Below are 20,047 nucleotides of genomic sequence, written 5' to 3' on the forward strand. Positions count from 1 at the left end.
GGCAAAACTCTAGCAGTGGTAAAAAGATCAATAGGTGCTAAGAATCAGGGAAGCTCAGGATATTTATAAAGGTGCTAACCTATTCTGTTGATAATGTAATTGTGGTTACATGACATTATACATTTGTCCAAACCCATAGCACCCACAGTACAGAGTAAATCTTAATGTATGTAATTTTTGTCTTATGTATGTAATTAAAAAAAAACACATCATTTAGAAAGTTGGGGGATCCCAGAATGAAATGCAGACTGTGACAAAACAATCTAACTTTATTACAAACTCATGAAACAGCCTCACTGAAGATGAGGCCAAAGGTGCTGATCTAAGTAAATTTGGAAATAGGTGAAATCTGTAAGGGTAGAGGCAACAGAAACTGCATAGTAGTGTACTTGAGTTAATAAAGTTGTTTCCCATGGGGATAAAGTTGTTAACTGTACCAGCTTAACAATTCTGATATTTCCATATGTGTATACTGAAATTGAACAAGTAAGTAAATGAATAGTGGATGGTTGGAGTGGGAGTTTTCAAGTAAGAAAGAGGAGGAAGTTAAATGAATCATGCAGTAATGAATTAGAGTTGGAGATACTAGAAAGAACTCATCTTTATCTTATTATAGACACAGATGATTATATGTAGAAATACTTATAGATATGGGTATATACACATTTGGTACACACATGTATTTTTCTGCTCTGTCAGCTGAGAAGGCCTAAAGGCAACAACACTCCAGTAGCAACAAGCTCACCTAGTTCCCAGATCTTGGTCTGTAGTACCATTGTCCAGTAAGAGGAACTAGAGCTCCTTGGAGAAATGGCTGATTCTAGGATTGATGCAGGAAGTATACAAAATGAGCATGGGCCATTTTATAGTGCTAGTAAGCAAGTGTTCAAATATACATGCATGTGTGCACGTGCTTATGCACACACACACGATTGTATATCAAAGTGGCATAGGAAGCAATTGAAAGTTTCCAGTGGCCAAAACTTGAATGATTTGAGCAATAAAATAAATAATGTAGTATTGGATTATAGCCCAAAATAGAAAATAAATATCCATGAGTCCATATAGAATGTAAATAAATGATTGAATAAATAAATGGGGAAGAAGAGACACATTGCCCTAGCAGAGGAATTCCACTCTGCCTTGAAGGAAGTAGAGTGTAACTCCCCATTCCTTAAATGTGCACTGGGCATAGTGACTTAATTCCAACAAGTACGGTATGGAATAGGTGGAGGCACCTGAAAAACACTACCTCAACCAGGTGATCAAGGATAGCATTCACATTGATAAGTCGTGTTGATAGTATATACCCTTGATATGATGTGATATAAATGTTATTTTTACTTCTTCTGTCCTCAGTGCCCATAACCCCAGCCATCATGAAAACAACAACACACAAATAGTAATTGAGGAACACTGTACAACATACCTGACCAATACTCCTCAAAATTGTCAAGGTCATCAAAACAAGGGAAATCTGAGTAAGAGTCTAAGGAAACATGAGTCATCATAGCTAAGAAGAGCCAAAGGAGACAGGAGTACTAAATGTAATGTGGTATCATGGGTGGGATCCTGGAACAGGAAAAGGACATTAGTTAAAACCTAAGGAAATGTGAATAAACTACAGACTTTGGTTAACAAATGTGTATCAACATTGGCTCATTAATTATACAAATTTACCATACAGATGTTAATAATAGTGAAAAACAGGTGTTGGTTATATAGCAACTCTGTACTATCTTTGTAATTTTTCTGTAAATTTAAAACTGTTATAAAATAAAAAGTTTATTTCAAGAAAAAGTTCCATTTTATATGTGTTAAAAATATAAACTATATTGTCAGAAAGTATCAAGTTGCTGGGATTCAGGATGGAAAGAAGGAAAAATTAGGAAGAGGCATGAGAAAAGTTCATTATCTTGCCTTTGGTCCTGGTTTCACAGTTGTATTTATATGTCAACTTCAAATTCTACACTTCACATATTTGCAGTTTATTTTTTGTCAGTTATATTCATTAAAGCTTTTTTTAACAAATAGGGAACAAACAGAAAAAAAGTAACAAAATAATAGACCTAAAGCCAATTATATCAATAATTGCAGCAAATGTAAATGATTTAAACAAGACTCAGCTATGTGTTATATACAAGAAATTGACTTTAAATATATTGATATAGTGTTTAAAAGCAAAAGACTGGAGGGAAAGATATGCCATACAAATACTATTCGGTAAAATTTGTGTTGGCAGTATTAATATCATACAAAGTTGACTTCAAGAAAATTAGCCAGGATTAAGAAGGGATATTTATAATGCTCAAAGTGTCCATTTGGTAAGAAGATAAAACAATCCTAAATATATATGAATCTAATAACAGAGTTTCAAAATACATGAAGCAAAAACTAATATACTGAAAGGAGAGAAATACGAAAATCTACAAAGTTGAAGACTTCTTTAATCTTCTCTCAGTTATCTATAGAACAATTAAACCAAAAATCTGAAAGAATATAGAAGACTTGAAAAACACCATCAATCATATTGACATTTATAGTATACTTAACAATTATAAAAGACACTCTTTTCAAATGTTCATGGGACATTCACCATCAAAGACCATATTCTTGGTCATAAGACAACACTTTAAAAATTTAAAAGAATTAAAAATCATGTTCTGACCATAATGGAATTAATTAGAAATCAGTAAGAGAACTAGATACCAGGGAAATTTTTCAGATACTTGGAAATTTAAACAATACACTTCTAAATAATCCTAGGTATTATCCCAAAAAAAGTAGAGGGAAGAAAAAAAGAGCAAGAATCAATGAAATTAAAAACAGAAAGAATGGTAGAGAAAATCAATGAAAACAAGAGGTGGTTCCTTTAAAAAAATACTTAGAATGTTTTTGCCAGATTTACCAAGGAAAGTAGGCAAATTACCACTACCAAAAATGAAAGAGGGGATATAACTACAGATGCCACAGACATTAAAAGGGTAATAAAGAGATTTGAAACATTGTATTCACATAAATTTGACAACTTAGTTGAAATAGACCAATTGGTGAAAAACAAACCACCAAATTCACCGAAGATGAAATAGACAACTGAATAGTACCATATCTATTAAAGAAATTGAATTGGTATTTTTAGCCTTTCAAAAAAGAACTCGTGGCCCAGATAGTTTTCCTGACAAATTCTACCAAATATTTAAGGAAAAGAATGATACCACCTTTTTGCACTCTCTTCCAGAAAATAGAAGACAGAATACCTCTCAACTTGTTTTATGCCCTCATCCTTAACCTGATAGCAAAATCATTCAAAAACGGTAATGAAATTAAAATTTGAAAATATTTCTTATAAACATATACACAGAATTCTCAAGAAGTATTCATAAGTTGAATCCAGCAATATATAAAAAGAATAGTACATTAAGACCAAGAGGTATATGGGGCGCCTGGGTGGCGCAGTCGGTTAAGCGTCCGACTTCAGCCAGGTCACGATCTCGCGGTCCGGGAGTTCGAGCCCCGCATCAGGCTCTGGGCTGATGGCTCAGAGCCTGGAGCCTGTTTCCGATTCTGTGTCTCCCTCTCTCTCTGCCCCTCCCCCGTTCATGCTCTGTCTCTCTCTGTCCCAAAAATAAATAAACGTTGAAAAAATAAATAAATAAAATAAAATTTAAAAAAAAAAAAGACCAAGAGGTATTTATCCTGGGGAATCAAGCCTGGTTCAATATTTGAAAATTAATCAGTAACTGTAATCTATCATATTAATAGACTAAAGAAGTAAAACCATATGATCATTACCAATAGATGCTAAAAAAGCATTAGATAAAATTAACATCCCTGTAAGGTAAAAATACCTAGCTAGGAATACAAAGAAACTCCTTATCTCAATAAGGGGCAATTACAAAAAATGTCAACAGCTGACATAATAAATGATGAAAAACTAAATGTTTTCTTTCTAAGATTGGGAATAGGGCAACGATGTCCACTCTTGATACTCTTTTGTTCAACATTATTACTAGAAGTCCTAGAAATAAAACAATCTGTTCAAAGATGACATGATTGCCTTCATAGAAAATCCTAAGAAATCTACAAAAAGACTCATAAAACTAATAAGTGCACGTAGCAAGGTTGCAATATACAAGGTTAAAATATGAAAATAAGACCTATTTCTATACACTAGCAGTGAACAATTGTAAACATTTTTTTTCATGTTTATTTATTTTTGAGACAGAGAGAGACAGAGCATGAATGGGGGAGGGTCAGAGAGAGAGGGAGACACAGAATCCGAAGCAGGCTCCAGGCTCTGAGCTGTCAGCACAGAGCCCGACGCGGGGCTTGAACTCACAGACAGCGAGATCATGACCTGAGCCGAAGTTGGACGCTCAACCGACTGAGCCACCCAGGCGCCCCTAAACATTTTTTTAAAGTACATTTACAATAGCTCCAATTTAAAAAATGGTATGTAGGTATAACTAACAAAATATGTGCAGGATCTAAATGCTTAAAACTTTAAACACTAATGAAAGAAATCAGAGACCCAAGTATCATTAAGAGATACATTATGACCATGGATTGAAAACTCATTGAGAGTTTTCTCAATTGAGAAATTGAGAGGCATTTCTCTCAATAAACACAATCTTTTTTTTTTTATTTTTTTTAACGTTTATTTATTTTTGAGAAGAGAGAGACAGAGCATGAATGGGGGAGGGGCAGAGAGAGAGGGAGACACAGAATCTGAAACAGGCTCCAGGCTCTGAGCTGTCAGCACAGATCCTGACGTGGGGCTTGAACTCACGGACCGCGAGATCATAACCTGAGCCGAAGTCGGACACTTAACCAACTGAGCCACCCAGGCGCCCCTCAATAAACACAATCTTAATAAAGTCCCAGCAAGATTATTTTTGTAGGCATAGACAAACTTAAAATACATATGAAAGGTTAAGGAAGTCTAAGTCAAAACAATTAAAAAAAAAAAAAAGTTGGAAGATTTACCCTATCTGGCTTAAGACTTACTCAAAAGCTACAGTAACCAACACAGTAGGGTATTGATGAAAGAATTGACACATCAAATCAGTGGAACAGGACAGAGTCCAGAATAGACCCCCACAAATATATTGTTAATTGATTTTTGACAAAGCTGCAAAGTAATTCAGTTGTGAATGGATATATAAATTGTAAATCCATACACTGGAATACTATTCAGTAATAAAAATGAGTCAACTATTGAAACACAACATGGATGAATCTTAATTGTTATATTGTGCTAAATGAAAGAAGCCAGTCTTAAAAGGTTGAATACATTTATAAAATACAGAAATCCATTTATTTTTAAAAAATTTTTATAAGTGTTTATTTTTATTTTTGAGAGAGAGAGAATAAGTGGGGGAGGAGCAGAGAGAGAGAGAGAGAGAGAGAGAGAGAGAGAGAGAGAATAAGTGGGGGAGGGGCAGAGAGCATCTGCATTAACAGCAGCAAGCCTGATGCAGGGCTTGAACTCACGAACTGTGAAATCATGATTTGATTTGAGCCAAGGTCAGATACTCAACCAGCAGCCACCCAGGTGCCCCATGAATCCATTAAAACATTTTGTGAAAGGGGCGCCTGGGTGGCTAGTCGGTTAAGCGTCCGACTTCAGCCAGGTCACGATCTCGCGGTCCGCGAGTTCGAGCCCCGCGTCGGGCTCTGGGCTGATGGCTCGGAGCCTGGAGCCTGTTTCCGATTCTGTGTCTCCCGCTCTCTCTGCCCCTCCCCCGTTCATGCTCTATCTCTCTCTGTCCCAAAAATAAATAAAAACGTTCAAAAAAAAATTAAAAAAAAAAAAAACATTTTGTGAAAGGCAAAACTGTTACCCTAAAACCTTTATTTGAATAGCGGAGGTCACGGTCATATTATGTGCCCTCTATGTGGAACAGATAACATCACTTACGTATCGAGTATGCTTCCATGTGTTTCTTTTAACCTCGAAACTCTGACGTGTATGGTTATGCTTGGCCTCAGCATGACTGTAAACCTAAAGGTAGACATTGAAATCACATGGCTATAAGGTGAGCGACCATCTAAAGGGAAACATTCTAATAGCAGATTTTTAGACTCGAGACAGTATATCTAAGAACTAATTCCACCCCCTCGTATTCTTTTATTAGCACTTCCTCATCTTTGTTTGAAAAATGCTGCATTTGAAAAAAATCTTTACTTCTTTTGGTAATCACTGTTGTGCAGTACGAAGGAGCTCTGATCTAGGAGCCAGAAGACTTAAGTGACTTTGGGCAAGTGACTTCGTGTTTAGAAGTTTGTTTTCTCATCTTAAAATAAAGTTAATAACACCTGTCCTGCCTACTTAATTTGTAAAGATCTGATAAGCCAGTGGAAACCATTTTATATGTTGTAAAGTAATTGGTAAATGTAAGCTTTCATTAGTATTATTAAATATAAGGAAAAAAACCCCAGGATTTTGTGGTATCTTAAGATAATCAAAGGAGATTCAACTCTGAAAATTGTTATGATCTCAAAAATTAATGCAGAATGAATAATAAGGACTTTGTAACCTCAAAGTTGATTACTCCGGTTTTATTATCACACGTTATTTAAATTATTACTAGAGTATAAAATATGCTCTTGTATCAAATTTGGAGTACAGCGCTAGACATCTTAGTACAAATTAAAATTCTGAAAATACCGTCAGGATGAAATACGAGCAATATACTTCTTAAGATTAATTTGAATTATGAAGGAATTCTGTTTTAGTTAAAGCTGTAGTTGTTTCCTTCTATCAGTAGATGCCAGTAGAGTTCTTCTTTTTAATAAAAGTCAAATTGCCCAAGTACTTCCATAGCAACAACTTCCTGGTCACATTACCATATATAGAAACATGCTCTGAAGACTAAAGGTTCTACTTTCTATAAGGACTTGGTAACAAATGGAAACAGTTTTATTGAAGAAAAAAAAAAAAGCCCAGATTTCATCACTAGATGAAGCTTATTTCCCCTGCCTCCTTCTATCCCTCCTCCTCCTTCTCTGCTTATTTTGCTGTAAGCATTATGCATTGTTTTAAATAAATTAATCTTAGTGTTCTAGTTAGGAATCTGGATCATCTGTACTAAACTTGAGCAAGGTTGAATATGCCTAGCTAAAGATATTAAAAATGAATATGGTGAGACAATTGTTAGGATTAACTTGTGCATTTGGCAAGGGAATACCATGAGTATGATATTTTGGAAGGTTAATGTGTCAGAGATGAGTGATTGAAGGAAATGACTGGAAGTAGAGAAAACAAATTATTTTAGAAATCAACATTTGCACTAATAAAAATGACACCCAAAGAACGAACAGAATTTAGTAACAGACTGAATATACAGAAAAAAGAGTTCAGTGACATTGCATAAACAAAATTAAAACATTTTCAAGTATTTGATTTCTACGCAGACCTTCAATTTGTTAAGAATGAATGCTTTCTTCAACGTATTTATTGAGTCTGCGGTATATGTATTACATTTACGAATTCAAGTGACTCACAATTTGAGACATCAATTTACAAACAGCAAGTTTTAACACAAAGATTTAAGATTGGTGGAAACAGGTGAGAGTGGTTTATTTTCTAGGATATATGTGGGAAAACTCAGTGAAGAGGTGACAGAGTGGTCCTCGAGGATGAATAGAATTTCTCCTAAGATAGTAAGTCAGAGAATTCAGGAAGTTCATCTCCTTCTGCCCCTATAGTCCTTCCATACTCTGAGGTGTTTATTAAAGACTGCAGAAACTTGTTCAGTGTGTGTTTTGTGTAAAGTACTGTCAGCTGTTAATAAGTTATCTATTCTTGTACACACATATTTACACAGAAAGCTGAAAATGTTGAAAGTTTAGTCCTATAGATCCTGTTGGCCATTTGTTTACATTGATACTAATTTTATTACACAAGACAAAATGTACACAAAGGAGCTGTTACTTGGCAAAATTCATTAGTCAGTTTTTCATGGATATGTGTATGTGTTGCCCTAATTTGATTACATTATTGCTCCTACTTATTCTATTTATTATGATTGTTCCTATCCTATTAAGCAGTTGGTAGGAAATCTGGACTAACACATTTTTTTTAAATTTTTTTAACGTTTATTTATTTTTGAGACAGAGAGAGACAGAGCATGAACAGGGGAGGGGCAGAGAGAGAGAGGGAGACACAGAATCTGAAACAGGCTCCAGGCTCTGAGCTGTCAGCACAGAGCCCGACGCGGGGCTCGAACTCACGGACCGTGAGATCATGACCTGAGCCGAAGTCGGATGCCCAACCGACCAAGCCACCCAGGCGCTCCTGGACTAACATATTTTTAGTTAGATTCTTCTCTCTCCCAAGGAGAAAAGCATATAGATTTCTCATCCTTTAATTAGTGTCAAAAGTCAAGTACTCAAAATCATCATTAAATGCCACAGGTTACTTTGTTTCCTGCAAATAGACAGTTGCAAATTTTATTTACTTTTAATCAAATGAGTTGTTTCTAAGTCAGACCTAAAGTTAGGGATCAGGTAAGCAGTAGTACTCAGTGTTTAGTTTTAAAAATTAACGTGTTTCCGTAAACTAGAAGGAATTTGTTTTCTCAGTTGAAATGTCTTGTTGTGGCTGATTTTGTATCACTGTAAATCTTATATTTTGTTCCTTTTTTTCAAATTTTAGAATGTTTTAAAATGTACTGCTGATAGGGCACTTGTCAGCAGATTGTCAGTTTGATAAGCAGTACTCCCATACTCTGTTTTTGTAGTTCCTGTATATATTAGACTTAAGTCAATGAGTTAGCAACATTTAGTTCTTTTTTTTTTAATGCTAGTTCAAATTTTTCTTAGTTAAAACACATGTCATATAGTTGTTTTGCAGTTTTTAATATTCATTTTATATGAGTTTTTGATGAAAAGTTAGCTGCTTATAAGGATTCATAAAATCTGTACATTAGCTGATTTCCTGGAAACCACACACAACCTTTTTAACCTATTATATTTGGAACGTGGTTTGGCCTTGAATTGTTTGCATAGGGTTGTAATACATGTTTAGCTAGTTTTCCTTTTAAAAATTTTTTTTCAGTCTGTATATAAAGCCTTAAATTTACTGTTGTCATTAACCTATTTATTAATATTAAACAGTCTTAAGTATAAAATCTTTCGGGCTGATATCGCAAGGCTTTAAAATCCCCATGTTTAGTTGAAATGAAGAATTTTGCTAAGAAAGGCTCAGTAATGTACTGTTTTATATTAACAGGAAACAGAACAGCAGTAGTGGTTTGAATACCCTGCAAACAGGAAGTTTGACACTTGCATAGCTCTTAGCTTCTGTGCAAGAAGTTGTTGAGCTCCTTCTGGAAATATTTTCAGTTACTTTAAGTATAGTGCAAATGTACATGAATGGCAGCTTATAGAGAACTACCCTGTAACCAGTATACAGGTACAACTGCTCTTCAGAAATTGGAAGGTTTTGCTAGCCGGTTATTTCATAGACATTCTAAAAGTACTGCACATGATCAGAAAACAACTCTGGAAAATGACAGCCTTCATTTCTCTGAACATACTGCCTTATGGGACAGATCAAGTAAGTTGTTTTTTTTTTTTTTTAATGATACATTTTTAACTAGAAGCTAAAATACTAATTGGAATTTTAGAATCAAACATAAAGAGCAATGTTTTGTTTGTCTTTTTATGATTTGCACAAGGACATTTTGCAGGATGAAGTTGCAAAATTCCACAAAAACTTGATTATAAGTTGAACTGAATTGTGTAGTTCATTGTTTTGTTTTATATCTGACCACGAAGTGAGTATCAATAGGAAATCTTTCTACAAAATTCTTATTATCATCTCTAGTGTATGTTACTGTTTTTTTGTTTTTATTTTTCTTATATAAAAGTGAAGAGCCTAAACTTTAGAAATAATAATCAGGTTATTTTTAAAAAATTGTTTGGATTCATAAGTCCTAAATTTCAAAGGTCAGAAGACTTGAATTTATAATTCAAGTTCTATTATGTTTACTATTTTTTATTTTTAAATGCACGTGTGAAAGTTACTTCAGTTTCGCAAGCAGGATTTCTAATACAAAAGCATAGTATAATTATTCGGTGTGAAATCTTATATTTATAACATTAGAAATATCAAAAGCTTTTATAATTATATTTTATGTTACTTATAATTACGGTTAAAGGAGGAAAAAGTTGCTTATGCATACATCACATTCTTTCCAGGCATGTGAAAATGTTTGTACTTGCTGCTTTGCTAAAATGGTGATATGTAACCATTTTTGGTGGCGTGCACTTTTAAAAGATAAATTTCACGTATAAACAATACCAGTGCCTCCATTCCACTTCTCACCTTGGACCCTCCCCAAGGTATTTTTGTCATTGTGATTAAAGGAACAATAGAATTACCCTTGCCCTTTTTGGTGTGTTTGTTAATCAGATAGCACTAGGTTTTGCCCTTTTCTGTTTGTATATTCCATAGCAGTCTAAAAACACAGTTTAAAAAGACAAAACAAACCAAGAATGCTTTACAAAATTTACTCCCTATTTTTTACAGTACCTTCATAGTTCTATAGAAGCTTATTTGAATTATTTATTTACTACATCAGAATTTTTTACCTTCTTGGAGCTGTTTTAGGGAGAAAGTAAAGAACATATATATGTAAAATTTTTCTTATTCTAAAGGTTTTGTTTATAATTAATCCTTACCATATAGCAGGTTGATAGGTGAGGAATCTCAAATATGTTCAAGTCAATGAACTGTTAACTATTGAAATAATACCACATTATTAAAATTTACCATGCAACAGAAGTTTGTTATTCATTCAACTTGCCCTATTCTGTTAAATTGCAATCTCCTAGGTCCTTTTGGAAATCTTGCATTTTAAGACCTTTTAATGAAATGTTCAATGAAGAATGAGGACACTACTGAATTAGTTTCTGTTTCACTGATACCTACTCATCCAAATAGTGGGTGTTTAGTAAATGTATCTCAAATGAATGAATATCCCAGGCTTGTAATAATTAAAAGTTATGTTTGAACTGTACTGTCACTATATTTTTTTAATGTATGGGGCCTGATGTTTTCTGAAACACATTTTAAAACCTGGCAATTGAAGATAACATCATGAGCCATGATTTCTTTTAGAAAAAGCATACTGATAAAATGCTGTTAACATTTTTCTTTATTATGATGTCACAAAATAAACTAGTATTCTTGTACACACGTAAAATTATATGTAGATCTCATAGCCCTGCAAATAATAGGCATACTTAAAGAGTAACTGTATCCATTAATCAAGTATTCTTCTACTTTCTTCTCTCTTTCATATCCCCAAAATAATCAAAACAGACACAGTAATGTTATATGTTTAATGATGAGTGCAGTAAACATGGAGCTCTAGTCTTCTACTATGGAATGTGTTGATATAGAGGAGAAAACACTGATACAACAGAAAAAGAGGAATCCTATCATTTCAAAATTCCAAGGTTTATTTTTGTGCTGAAAACACCAATTATCATTTACAGAGTGAGTTATGGAAGGAATTTTGACTATATGAAGTTTTTATGAAAACCACATTCTTCAAAGCTACTCAAAGCATTCTACTTGTATGACTTGTTTGACAAGGAAAAGGAATGTACTATCTACTGATAACAAACACTCTGAATATGCTTGTTCCAAAAGTGCTATTTTAAGAAATCAACTAAGCACAGAAACTACATGTAATTTTTTAAAAATTAGATGTGTGAACTATTGAGTAAAGGTTAACTACCAATTTAGGTGTTTATGAAATGTAACAAGTTTTAATGCAAGTTTCTTTCTTCTCTAGTGACACTACGTATAGGAAGAAATACAGAATAAAAGCCAAATTGTAGTTTCCAGGTGGTTTAACTGTGTTTCATCTTTTACTACTAAATTAAGTAACAGGAATTCCTGTTTGATGGCATAAATATTTAACAGCTGATGCCATCCACATATAAGTACGTGTTCAAAAGAAAAAAAAAAACATGGAAGAATTCTGCTTTTTGTTCTGACTCCGAATGAATGGGAATATTGACATTCATTGAATTCTCTTTGTAGCAAATGTATTATGGTTAGCTTTTAATCTTCCTTTGATCATAAATGGTGTATCGAATTATATAATGCTGAACTTGATTGAAGTTTTCGCGTTTTAAATCTTAGACTTTATACACTTAATGAATGTCTAATAACAACATTTAAAGGACTGAATAGGTAAATACCATCAAACACTTTACTTATTCTCCTTTCCCATTAACTGACAGGCTATTTTTTCTGGTAGATACAAATCCATGAGTGAATCTTAGATTTAAATACCATATTAAACAAATAAGCAATTTTGCATATGGATTTCTTCAGGTAGAGTAAGATAACTAAAGTGGTTTATCAGACCACCTTATCTAGTCAGTCTTACCTTTCCAGTGCTCATACAATCTTCAAGATGATTCACTTTCATATTTATTTCTTAGGCCACTGAATCTGTGTCATTGTAACTTCTAAGCTAGAGGACCTTCCACATTATCCTTTTATCTACTTTTTCCATCTGTAACTATTCCATAAGCTTCTTGGTAGTAATCCATTTTTATTTATTTGGCAAACTTTTTTAATTTCTTTTTTTTTTTTTTTTTGAAGTTTATTTATTTTTGAGAAAGAGAGAGACCGAGCAGAGATAGGGCAGAGAGAGTGAGAAAGAGAGAATCCCAAGCAGGCTCCACACTGTCAGTGCAGAGCCCTGCATGAGAGTCGATCCCATGACACTGAGGTCATGACCTGAGCCAAAATCAAGAGTCAGATGTTTGATCCAGCCACCCAGGCACCCTTTGGCAAATGTTTCTGAGAATTTACTATCTCATAGTCTAAACAGGCTCTAAGAAAAATAAGATCTAGTTCTTACCCTCCAAAACAAGAGTAGGAAGAGCATACATACGAACAATATTTAAGGTATAGTGAAAAGGTCACTTAAAAATGTATAAGTAGCTTAATGTGGAGCTTAGTGTAAGAAGAAATTAACATTAGGGGAGATGGGACCTTCAAGAATATAAAGAATGAATTGAATTTGGAGACTCAAAGAAGGAGGAAAGATTATTTTAAGAAAATAACATACACAAATAAGTGAAAACATGAAAATTTAGGATTTACTTAAAAGACATAGTAAGATATTGTCCGGAAAGGTAGTCTGTAGATCTGATCTTTGAAATCCATTAGATATTCAGAATTTTGGACTACATTCTAATAGTGAGGAGCTAATACAGTTTTTTTTTTTTAAGTGGAAAATAATATGTATGCAATCTTTTGTTAAAAGAGCCTAAAGAATTTGCTTTTTAAACTTGCCTAATAAAGGAGAAGTTAACTTGCTAACTCTACTACAAGGAAATGTATTTGGATACTATACATATTCTGTTTGAGCTGGGCAGTTAATTAGAACCAAGACTTTTGGTCACTACGTGAACATGGCAATGAACAGTCAGACAGTGGATTCCCTTTATAATAACAGTGCTTATTTAAGGTGTTTCTTCTACCTGGAATTCCTTTTCCTTTCTTCTACCAATGGTGGGATCTGCTCGTACTTTTAGACCCTGCTCAAGTACTATCCCTGTAGCAAAATCACAAAGCATTCTATTCCTCTGTCTTTCACTCTATTAGAATTCATAATCTCTTCCTATGTTCTCATATTATCTTATACTCACTTAAAATACGGTTTATTTGATAGATTTAAAATTATATTACCTTAGTCCTTAGGTTACCTATCTCCCCTATTTGAACTCCTAGAAGGCATGAATTGTCAATTTATTTTTGGTATCGCCAGCATAGTTCTCAATAAACATCGAGTTTTTTGTTAGATTGCCATTAAATATCACCATGGCCTTACACTAACGGGCTTTCTCTAATTTGTTCTATTGTGATCTTTGCAGTTTATCTCAAAGGCCTGTGGTCATTAACCAAAAGCAGTAAAATGCTGACCTGAATCTGGAAAATATTACATGCCAGAGGCACTAAACTTTTCACTGTTACCTGTGTATTTTGATCACGATTGTTTATATGAATTTGAGTAATCAGCAGCCCTTATACTAAATTAATCGGGATATTAAATGATTTAAAATTAGAAAATGTTTCCATGGACTATTTGGCAGTGCCAAATAGTGTAATAACATGAAAAGTAGCTTTTACTTGCTTGTAAGAATATTTGCAAGAATAGCCATTCTACTATGGTTAGGGAAAAAGGAAGGTTAAGTATATATTCTAGGTAATGTCTTGCTACTCTGAGTGCATTAGCAATCCAACAGTATCAGCATCACCTGGGAGCCTGTTAAGGCAGACTTTCAGGCCTATCAAACCTACTGAGTCAGAATCTGCATTTTAACAAAATTACCCAGCTGATTCATATGCACATTAAAGTTTGAGAGACACTTTTCCCCTAGTAACATTTTAATCTGATTGCCAAATAATATATATTCACTGGAGAAAATTTGCAAATCTTAGGAAAGAAGAAAGGAAAAAGTAAAAATCACATGATCCCACCAAAAGATAATCACTGCTAACATCTTTTGTGTATATAGTCTTGTGATAGATACACAAGATATATAGATATAGATATATATATATATATATCTTGTGTATCTATAGTCCATTTGGTGCATAGATAAACAAATTTCTACCAGCCCCTAAATTTGGATCATTTAGCATACAGTGTTTGATAACATCTTTGCTAATCATACAGAGGTGTTCCACAAGGGCGACCGGGTGGCTCAGTTGGTTAATCGTATTACTCTTGATTTCAGCCCAGGTCATGATCTCACCAAGGTGAGATCCACCCAGTTTGGAGCCTGCTTAAGGTGCTAAGGTTCTCTCTCCCCCTCCCTCTACCCTCGACCCACCTCAGAAAAAAAAAAAAAAAAAAAAAGAGTTGTTCCACAATATCTTTTAAGATGGCTGTTTTGTATTCAGTTGTAAGAATACATCACAATTTATTTAACATATCACTGGTCATCGAGATTGTTTTTAATTTTTTGCTATTATATAAAAAAATGCCGTAATAAATATCCTTATAGCTAAATCTTTGTATACGTTATTTTTATATTTTATAGGACAAATTTAGAGAAATGTTATGACTATTTTAAGGCTTTTGTATTAAATTAATTGCAACCTAAATGTACATGTAATATATCCTTTTGGAGTTAAATTTGTTTCAATGTTCAGAGAAGACATTTAAAATCCCTAGTATAATTTTCTGGCACGTCAAGCATGCTTTATTTTCTCCTTTATTATTAGTGTTTATCAGATTTTCCACTTTTCAAAGCTGGTCAGTTATTAGTAGCAAATAGTCTGAGAGACATGTTTTATTTATTTCTTTTAAATGTTTATTTTTGAGGCGTGTCTGGGTAACTCAGTCAGTTAAGCATCCGACATCGGCTGAGGTCTTGATCTTGTGGTTGGTGGGTTTGAGCCCCACATCGGGTTCTCTGCTAATAGTTCAGACAAAGCCTGGATCCTGCTTCAGATTCTGCATCTCCTCTCTCTGCCCCTCCCCCACTTGCTCTCTCTCTTTCTCTCTGTCTCTCAAAAATAAACGTTAAAAAATTGTTTATTTTTGAGAGAGAAAGAGAGCATGAGCGGGGGAGGGGCAGAGAGCGAGGAAGACACAGAATTTGAAGTAGGCTCCAGGCTCTGAGCTGTCAGCACAGAGCCAGACACGGGGCTCAAACTGGTGAACCACATGACCTGAGCGGAAGTCAGACACTTAACCCACTGAGCCACCCAGGCTCCCCATGAGAGACATGTTTTAGTTGCCGAATAGAGCATTATCATTACGTGTTCCTTGGTAATCAGCAGAGTATAACTTAGTTGGGTTGGAGATTCAGTCATATTATAAAGAACATTACATAATTCTTTTTTTTTTTTTAATTTTTTTTTTCAACGTTTATTTATTTTTGGGACAGAGAGAGACAGAGCATGAACAGGGGAGGGGCAGAGAGAGAGGGAGACACAGAATCGGAAACAGGCTCCAGGCTCTGAGCCATCAGCCTAGAGCCTGACGCGGGGCTCGAACTCACGGAGTGCGAGATCGTGACCTGGCTGAAGTCGGACGCTTAACCGACTGCACCACCCAGGCGCCCCAAGAACATTACATAATTCTGATTGTGCAATATAGCAGTGACTCCTGTCCCTTCACTGCCACATTTCCTGGGTGGGATATTTTCATATACATTATCACATGAAACATTTATTTACTCTCTGTCAGGCATTGTTCTAAGGACACTGCATATATTCGTTTATGTAACCCTTTAAGAAAAACCAGCTTTTAATACCTGTTCTGTGAAACCTTTCTACATGTGTGTAAGAAAAACAGGTCTTTGGCTTCTATAGCGAAGATTTGTGTCTTAAGTTTCCTGTTAGATGCAGAGACAGCATGCTATTATGAGGACCAAGAAAAGCAACAGGCTAGAAAGAGAACTTTGAAAATAAGATGTCCATGTGAAAAGAGCCAGTAAGTTGGAAGTTGGAGTGATGCATTCTCTGAAGGATTGAATATTACTTGCAAGCCCTAAAGTAATGACTGCTTTCAACTATGCTCTTAACTAGTTATGTAACTAGTATGACCCACTTAGGATACAAATAAGGTTTCATCTTTTTAAAAAAATTTTTTTAATGTTTTTTCATTTTTTTGAGAGAGAGCGAGGGAGACACAGAATCTGAAGAGGATCCAGGCTGTCAGTACAGAGCCCAACGCAGGGCTCAAACTCACAAACTGTGAGATCATGATCTAGCCGAAGTCGGACGCTTAACCATCTGAGCCACCCACACGCCCCGGTTTCATCTTTTAAATATTCAAATTAATCATTTGCATTCATCTATTCATACTGGTAGGGCTGCTAAGTAGCTTTTCTCTTGGGGTCTCCTTCCAGCCCCCTTCACATGTTGCTAAACTTCTGACAGTTTACTCATTACAGAGAGTCTAATCTTTCTAAAATGTAGATACAGAGAGGAATATTTTGATTAGTATATAAGCTAGTGGTCTCATTTTTAGCTTCTGTTGATTTTGCCACTGCTACATGGTTTTACGGTTCAAAACTGATCCCAAAGGATTTGATGTATCCTTGCACTTGATGTGACGACACTGATCCTTGTGGAGATCTTAGTGGTTCTTAAATAGGAGGGTGACCACCCTTTCCAGTGTTACGCTCATCCAAGGAATATACCATAGGATTTAGTTTCCTTAATTTATACTTCTGTGCCTTTTGATCCTGACTCCTATGTCAGGTTGAATGTGTGAGAAGGTCATCTTTTAGTTTAGCCCTTCCCCACCCTGTACCAAAATCAGCCTTCCTCTCTTTTTTTTTTTTTTTAATTTTTTAATGTTTATTTATTTTTGAGACAGACAGAGACAGAGCATGAGCAGAGGAGGGGTAGAGAGAGCGGGAGACACAGAATCTGAAGCAGCCTCTAGGCTCTGAGCTGTCAGCACAGAGCCCGAACTCACGAGCTGTGAGATCATGACCTGAGCTGAAGTCAGACGCTTAACCGACTGAGCCACCCAGGTGCCCCAGCCTTCCTCTCTTAAACATCTTATCCAGGGATAGCAGACTGGTTGTCTGTAACCCAAATGTAGCTCACAGATATGTCTTGTTTGGTCCTCAAGGTATTTTTTAAAATAATTGAATTTGGCACCATTCTTTTATATAAAAATATAAAATACAATGGTTTTAAAACTAGAGATTGCTTATTAATATCTGGACTTCATATCCTTGAAATATTAAAGAAGTTGATTTCAGTGGCTTTTTATTCCCATTAAGAACAAATGGGCAGCACTGAATGAATATCCTCTTTAATCAGGATTAATACTAATTTATGCTAACCTTTACTTCTATTGTTTTGCCTGTATGGCCTCTGTAGGCACTTAAATTTGGCCTATAGTGCCTCCATTGTTGAGCCTAAATCACCAACTCACATTCTCTTTTCCTCTTTGATAAAGCTTACTTAGTGTGTCTTCCTACTCATGGGCCACAGATACTATCACTAAAATTAATGAAAGAAATTCTGGTAATTCTGAATCTTAGAAAGAATGGGGTCTAGGTTTTAATCCCTTTCTTTTAGAATCCTTATTTTATTTTTAATGCGGATCTACTTCCTCCTTCCCTTTAATTAGTTTTGTTTACGATTGGGTATTAGGAAGGAACAGCCTTTATCTCACTCCAAAGGGTTTTTGTTAGATCATTCCCCCAAGCTAATGGATGCCTACCAGCCTTATATTTACATAATTAAGTTGTCCACTAAAGTGATTCTTCCCAGAACATAGAAGACCCGCTTCAAGCCACTGTCTCTACATCCATAGAGAAGCACTTGATAACTTTCTAAAAAACTTAGTATAATTTATATATACCATAAAGTCACTTGTTATAAGTACAGTTCAATGGTTATTAATAAATTTATAGAATTTTGTAGCCATCATCACATTTCATTTTTAGAATATTTCCATCCCCTCAAAAAGTTCTTTTGTACCCTTCTGCAGTTAGTCTCCACTTTACTTCAATCTCAGACAAATCCTGATCTGTTTTGTATCCGTATGGATTTTTGTCCCTACAGATTTTCCTTTTCTGGACATTTTATATAAATGGAATTATACAATATGTAATGCAATCAATTGTTTCTGGCTTCTTGCACTTAGAATAATGTTTGAGGTTTATCCATGTTATAGAACATATCAACAATTTTGCTGAATTATAGCATGCTTTATGAAAATAACACATTTTCTTTATGCACTCAGGAATGTTTTTGTTATTTGAATAACGTTTCTATAGACATTTGCATATAAGACTGAGTGGACAAATGCTTTCAGTTCTTTTAAGTAGATATCTAGGAGTAGAATTGCTGGGTCGTATGTTAAGTTTGTGTTTATTCTTTTAAGAAACTTCCAAATTGTTTTCTTAAGTGGTTTTGCCATTTTACATTGCCACCAGCAATGTATGAGGGCCAGATTCTTTACATTCTTGTCAATACTTGATATCATCAGTCTTTTTTATTAGAACCATTCTGTTATACGTGAACTATTATTTCAGTGTGGTTTCAGTTTGTATTTCCCTAACGATTGATGATGTTGAGCATAATTTCATATGCTCTTATGAGCTGTTCGGGTATCTACTTTGGAGAAATGTGTTTTCAAATCTTTTGCCCACCTCCAAAATATAGGATTTTTACCTTCTTACTATCAAGTCTTGAAAGTTCTTTGTATAGGCTGAACACAAGTTGTCAACCAAATGGATCCAAGTATTTCCTCTCATTCTATGGCTTGTCTTGTTTTCTTAAATGATCTCTTTGAAGAAGAAAAGTTTGCAATTTAATTAAGTCTAATTTATCATTTTTACCTTTATAGATTGTATTTTTGGTGCCAAATCCTAAGAAATCATTGTCTAACCCAAGGCAATGAAGATTCTTATTCTCTGCTCTCATCTAGAAATCCGTTTTTTAAGTTGTTTTGTATATGATGTGAGATACGGAGTGAAGTTCTTTTTTTTTTTTTCCTCTTCATATGGTTATCCAATTTTTACTGCACTTTTAATCCAATTTTTAGCATAAGCTATCAGTTTCTTTTAAAAAAAATATGCTGGAATTGAGTATTGTGATCCATGAAGATGAAATATTTCGCCATTTAACAGACAGCCTTTAATTTCTATGCAGTTTTCTACTTGTTAGTGAAGAAGTCTTGTTAAAATTGATTTTTTAAAGTTTATATTTAAATTCCAGTTAGTTAACAGTGTAATATTAGTTTTAGGTGTACAATATAGTGAATCAGTACTTCCATAAAACACTCGATGCTCATCACGGCAAGTGTGCTCTTAATCCCCATCACATTTTTTAGTCATCCTCCCACCCGCCTCCCCTCGGTAACCATCAGTTTGTTCTCTATAAGTTGAGAGTCTATTTCTTAGTTTGCCCTCCTATCTTTTTTCCTTTTGCTCATTTGTTTTGTTTCTTAAAGTTCATATATGGGTGAAATCATTTGGTATTGTCTTTCTTTGACTGACTTATTTTGCTTAGCATAATACTCTAGCT

The 20,047-nt window shown here is 34.6% G+C and overlaps 1 protein-coding gene across 2 annotated transcripts in view; it reads left to right on the forward strand.

Annotated features, from left to right (window-relative positions):
• Nucleotides 1-20,047, forward strand: part of PRKACB (protein kinase cAMP-activated catalytic subunit beta) — a 128,410-nt gene that overhangs the window by 49,189 nt on the left and 59,174 nt on the right. Inside the window, exon 1 of one of the 2 annotated variants that reach the window (XM_040470780.1) lies at nt 9,285-9,562. The exons of the other annotated variant lie outside the window; for it this stretch is intronic. Within the exon in view, the coding sequence (XP_040326714.1) occupies nt 9,379-9,562 (184 nt within the window). The 5' untranslated portion in view covers nt 9,285-9,378. Of the gene's footprint in view, nt 1-9,284; nt 9,563-20,047 lie in introns of those variants that run through there. 2 annotated transcript variants of the gene reach the window in all.

This window comes from Herpailurus yagouaroundi, unplaced genomic scaffold, assembly GCF_014898765.1.
Source record: "Herpailurus yagouaroundi ecotype Mexico unplaced genomic scaffold, PumYag 77, whole genome shotgun sequence".
Taxonomy (NCBI): Eukaryota; Metazoa; Chordata; class Mammalia; order Carnivora; family Felidae; genus Herpailurus; species Herpailurus yagouaroundi.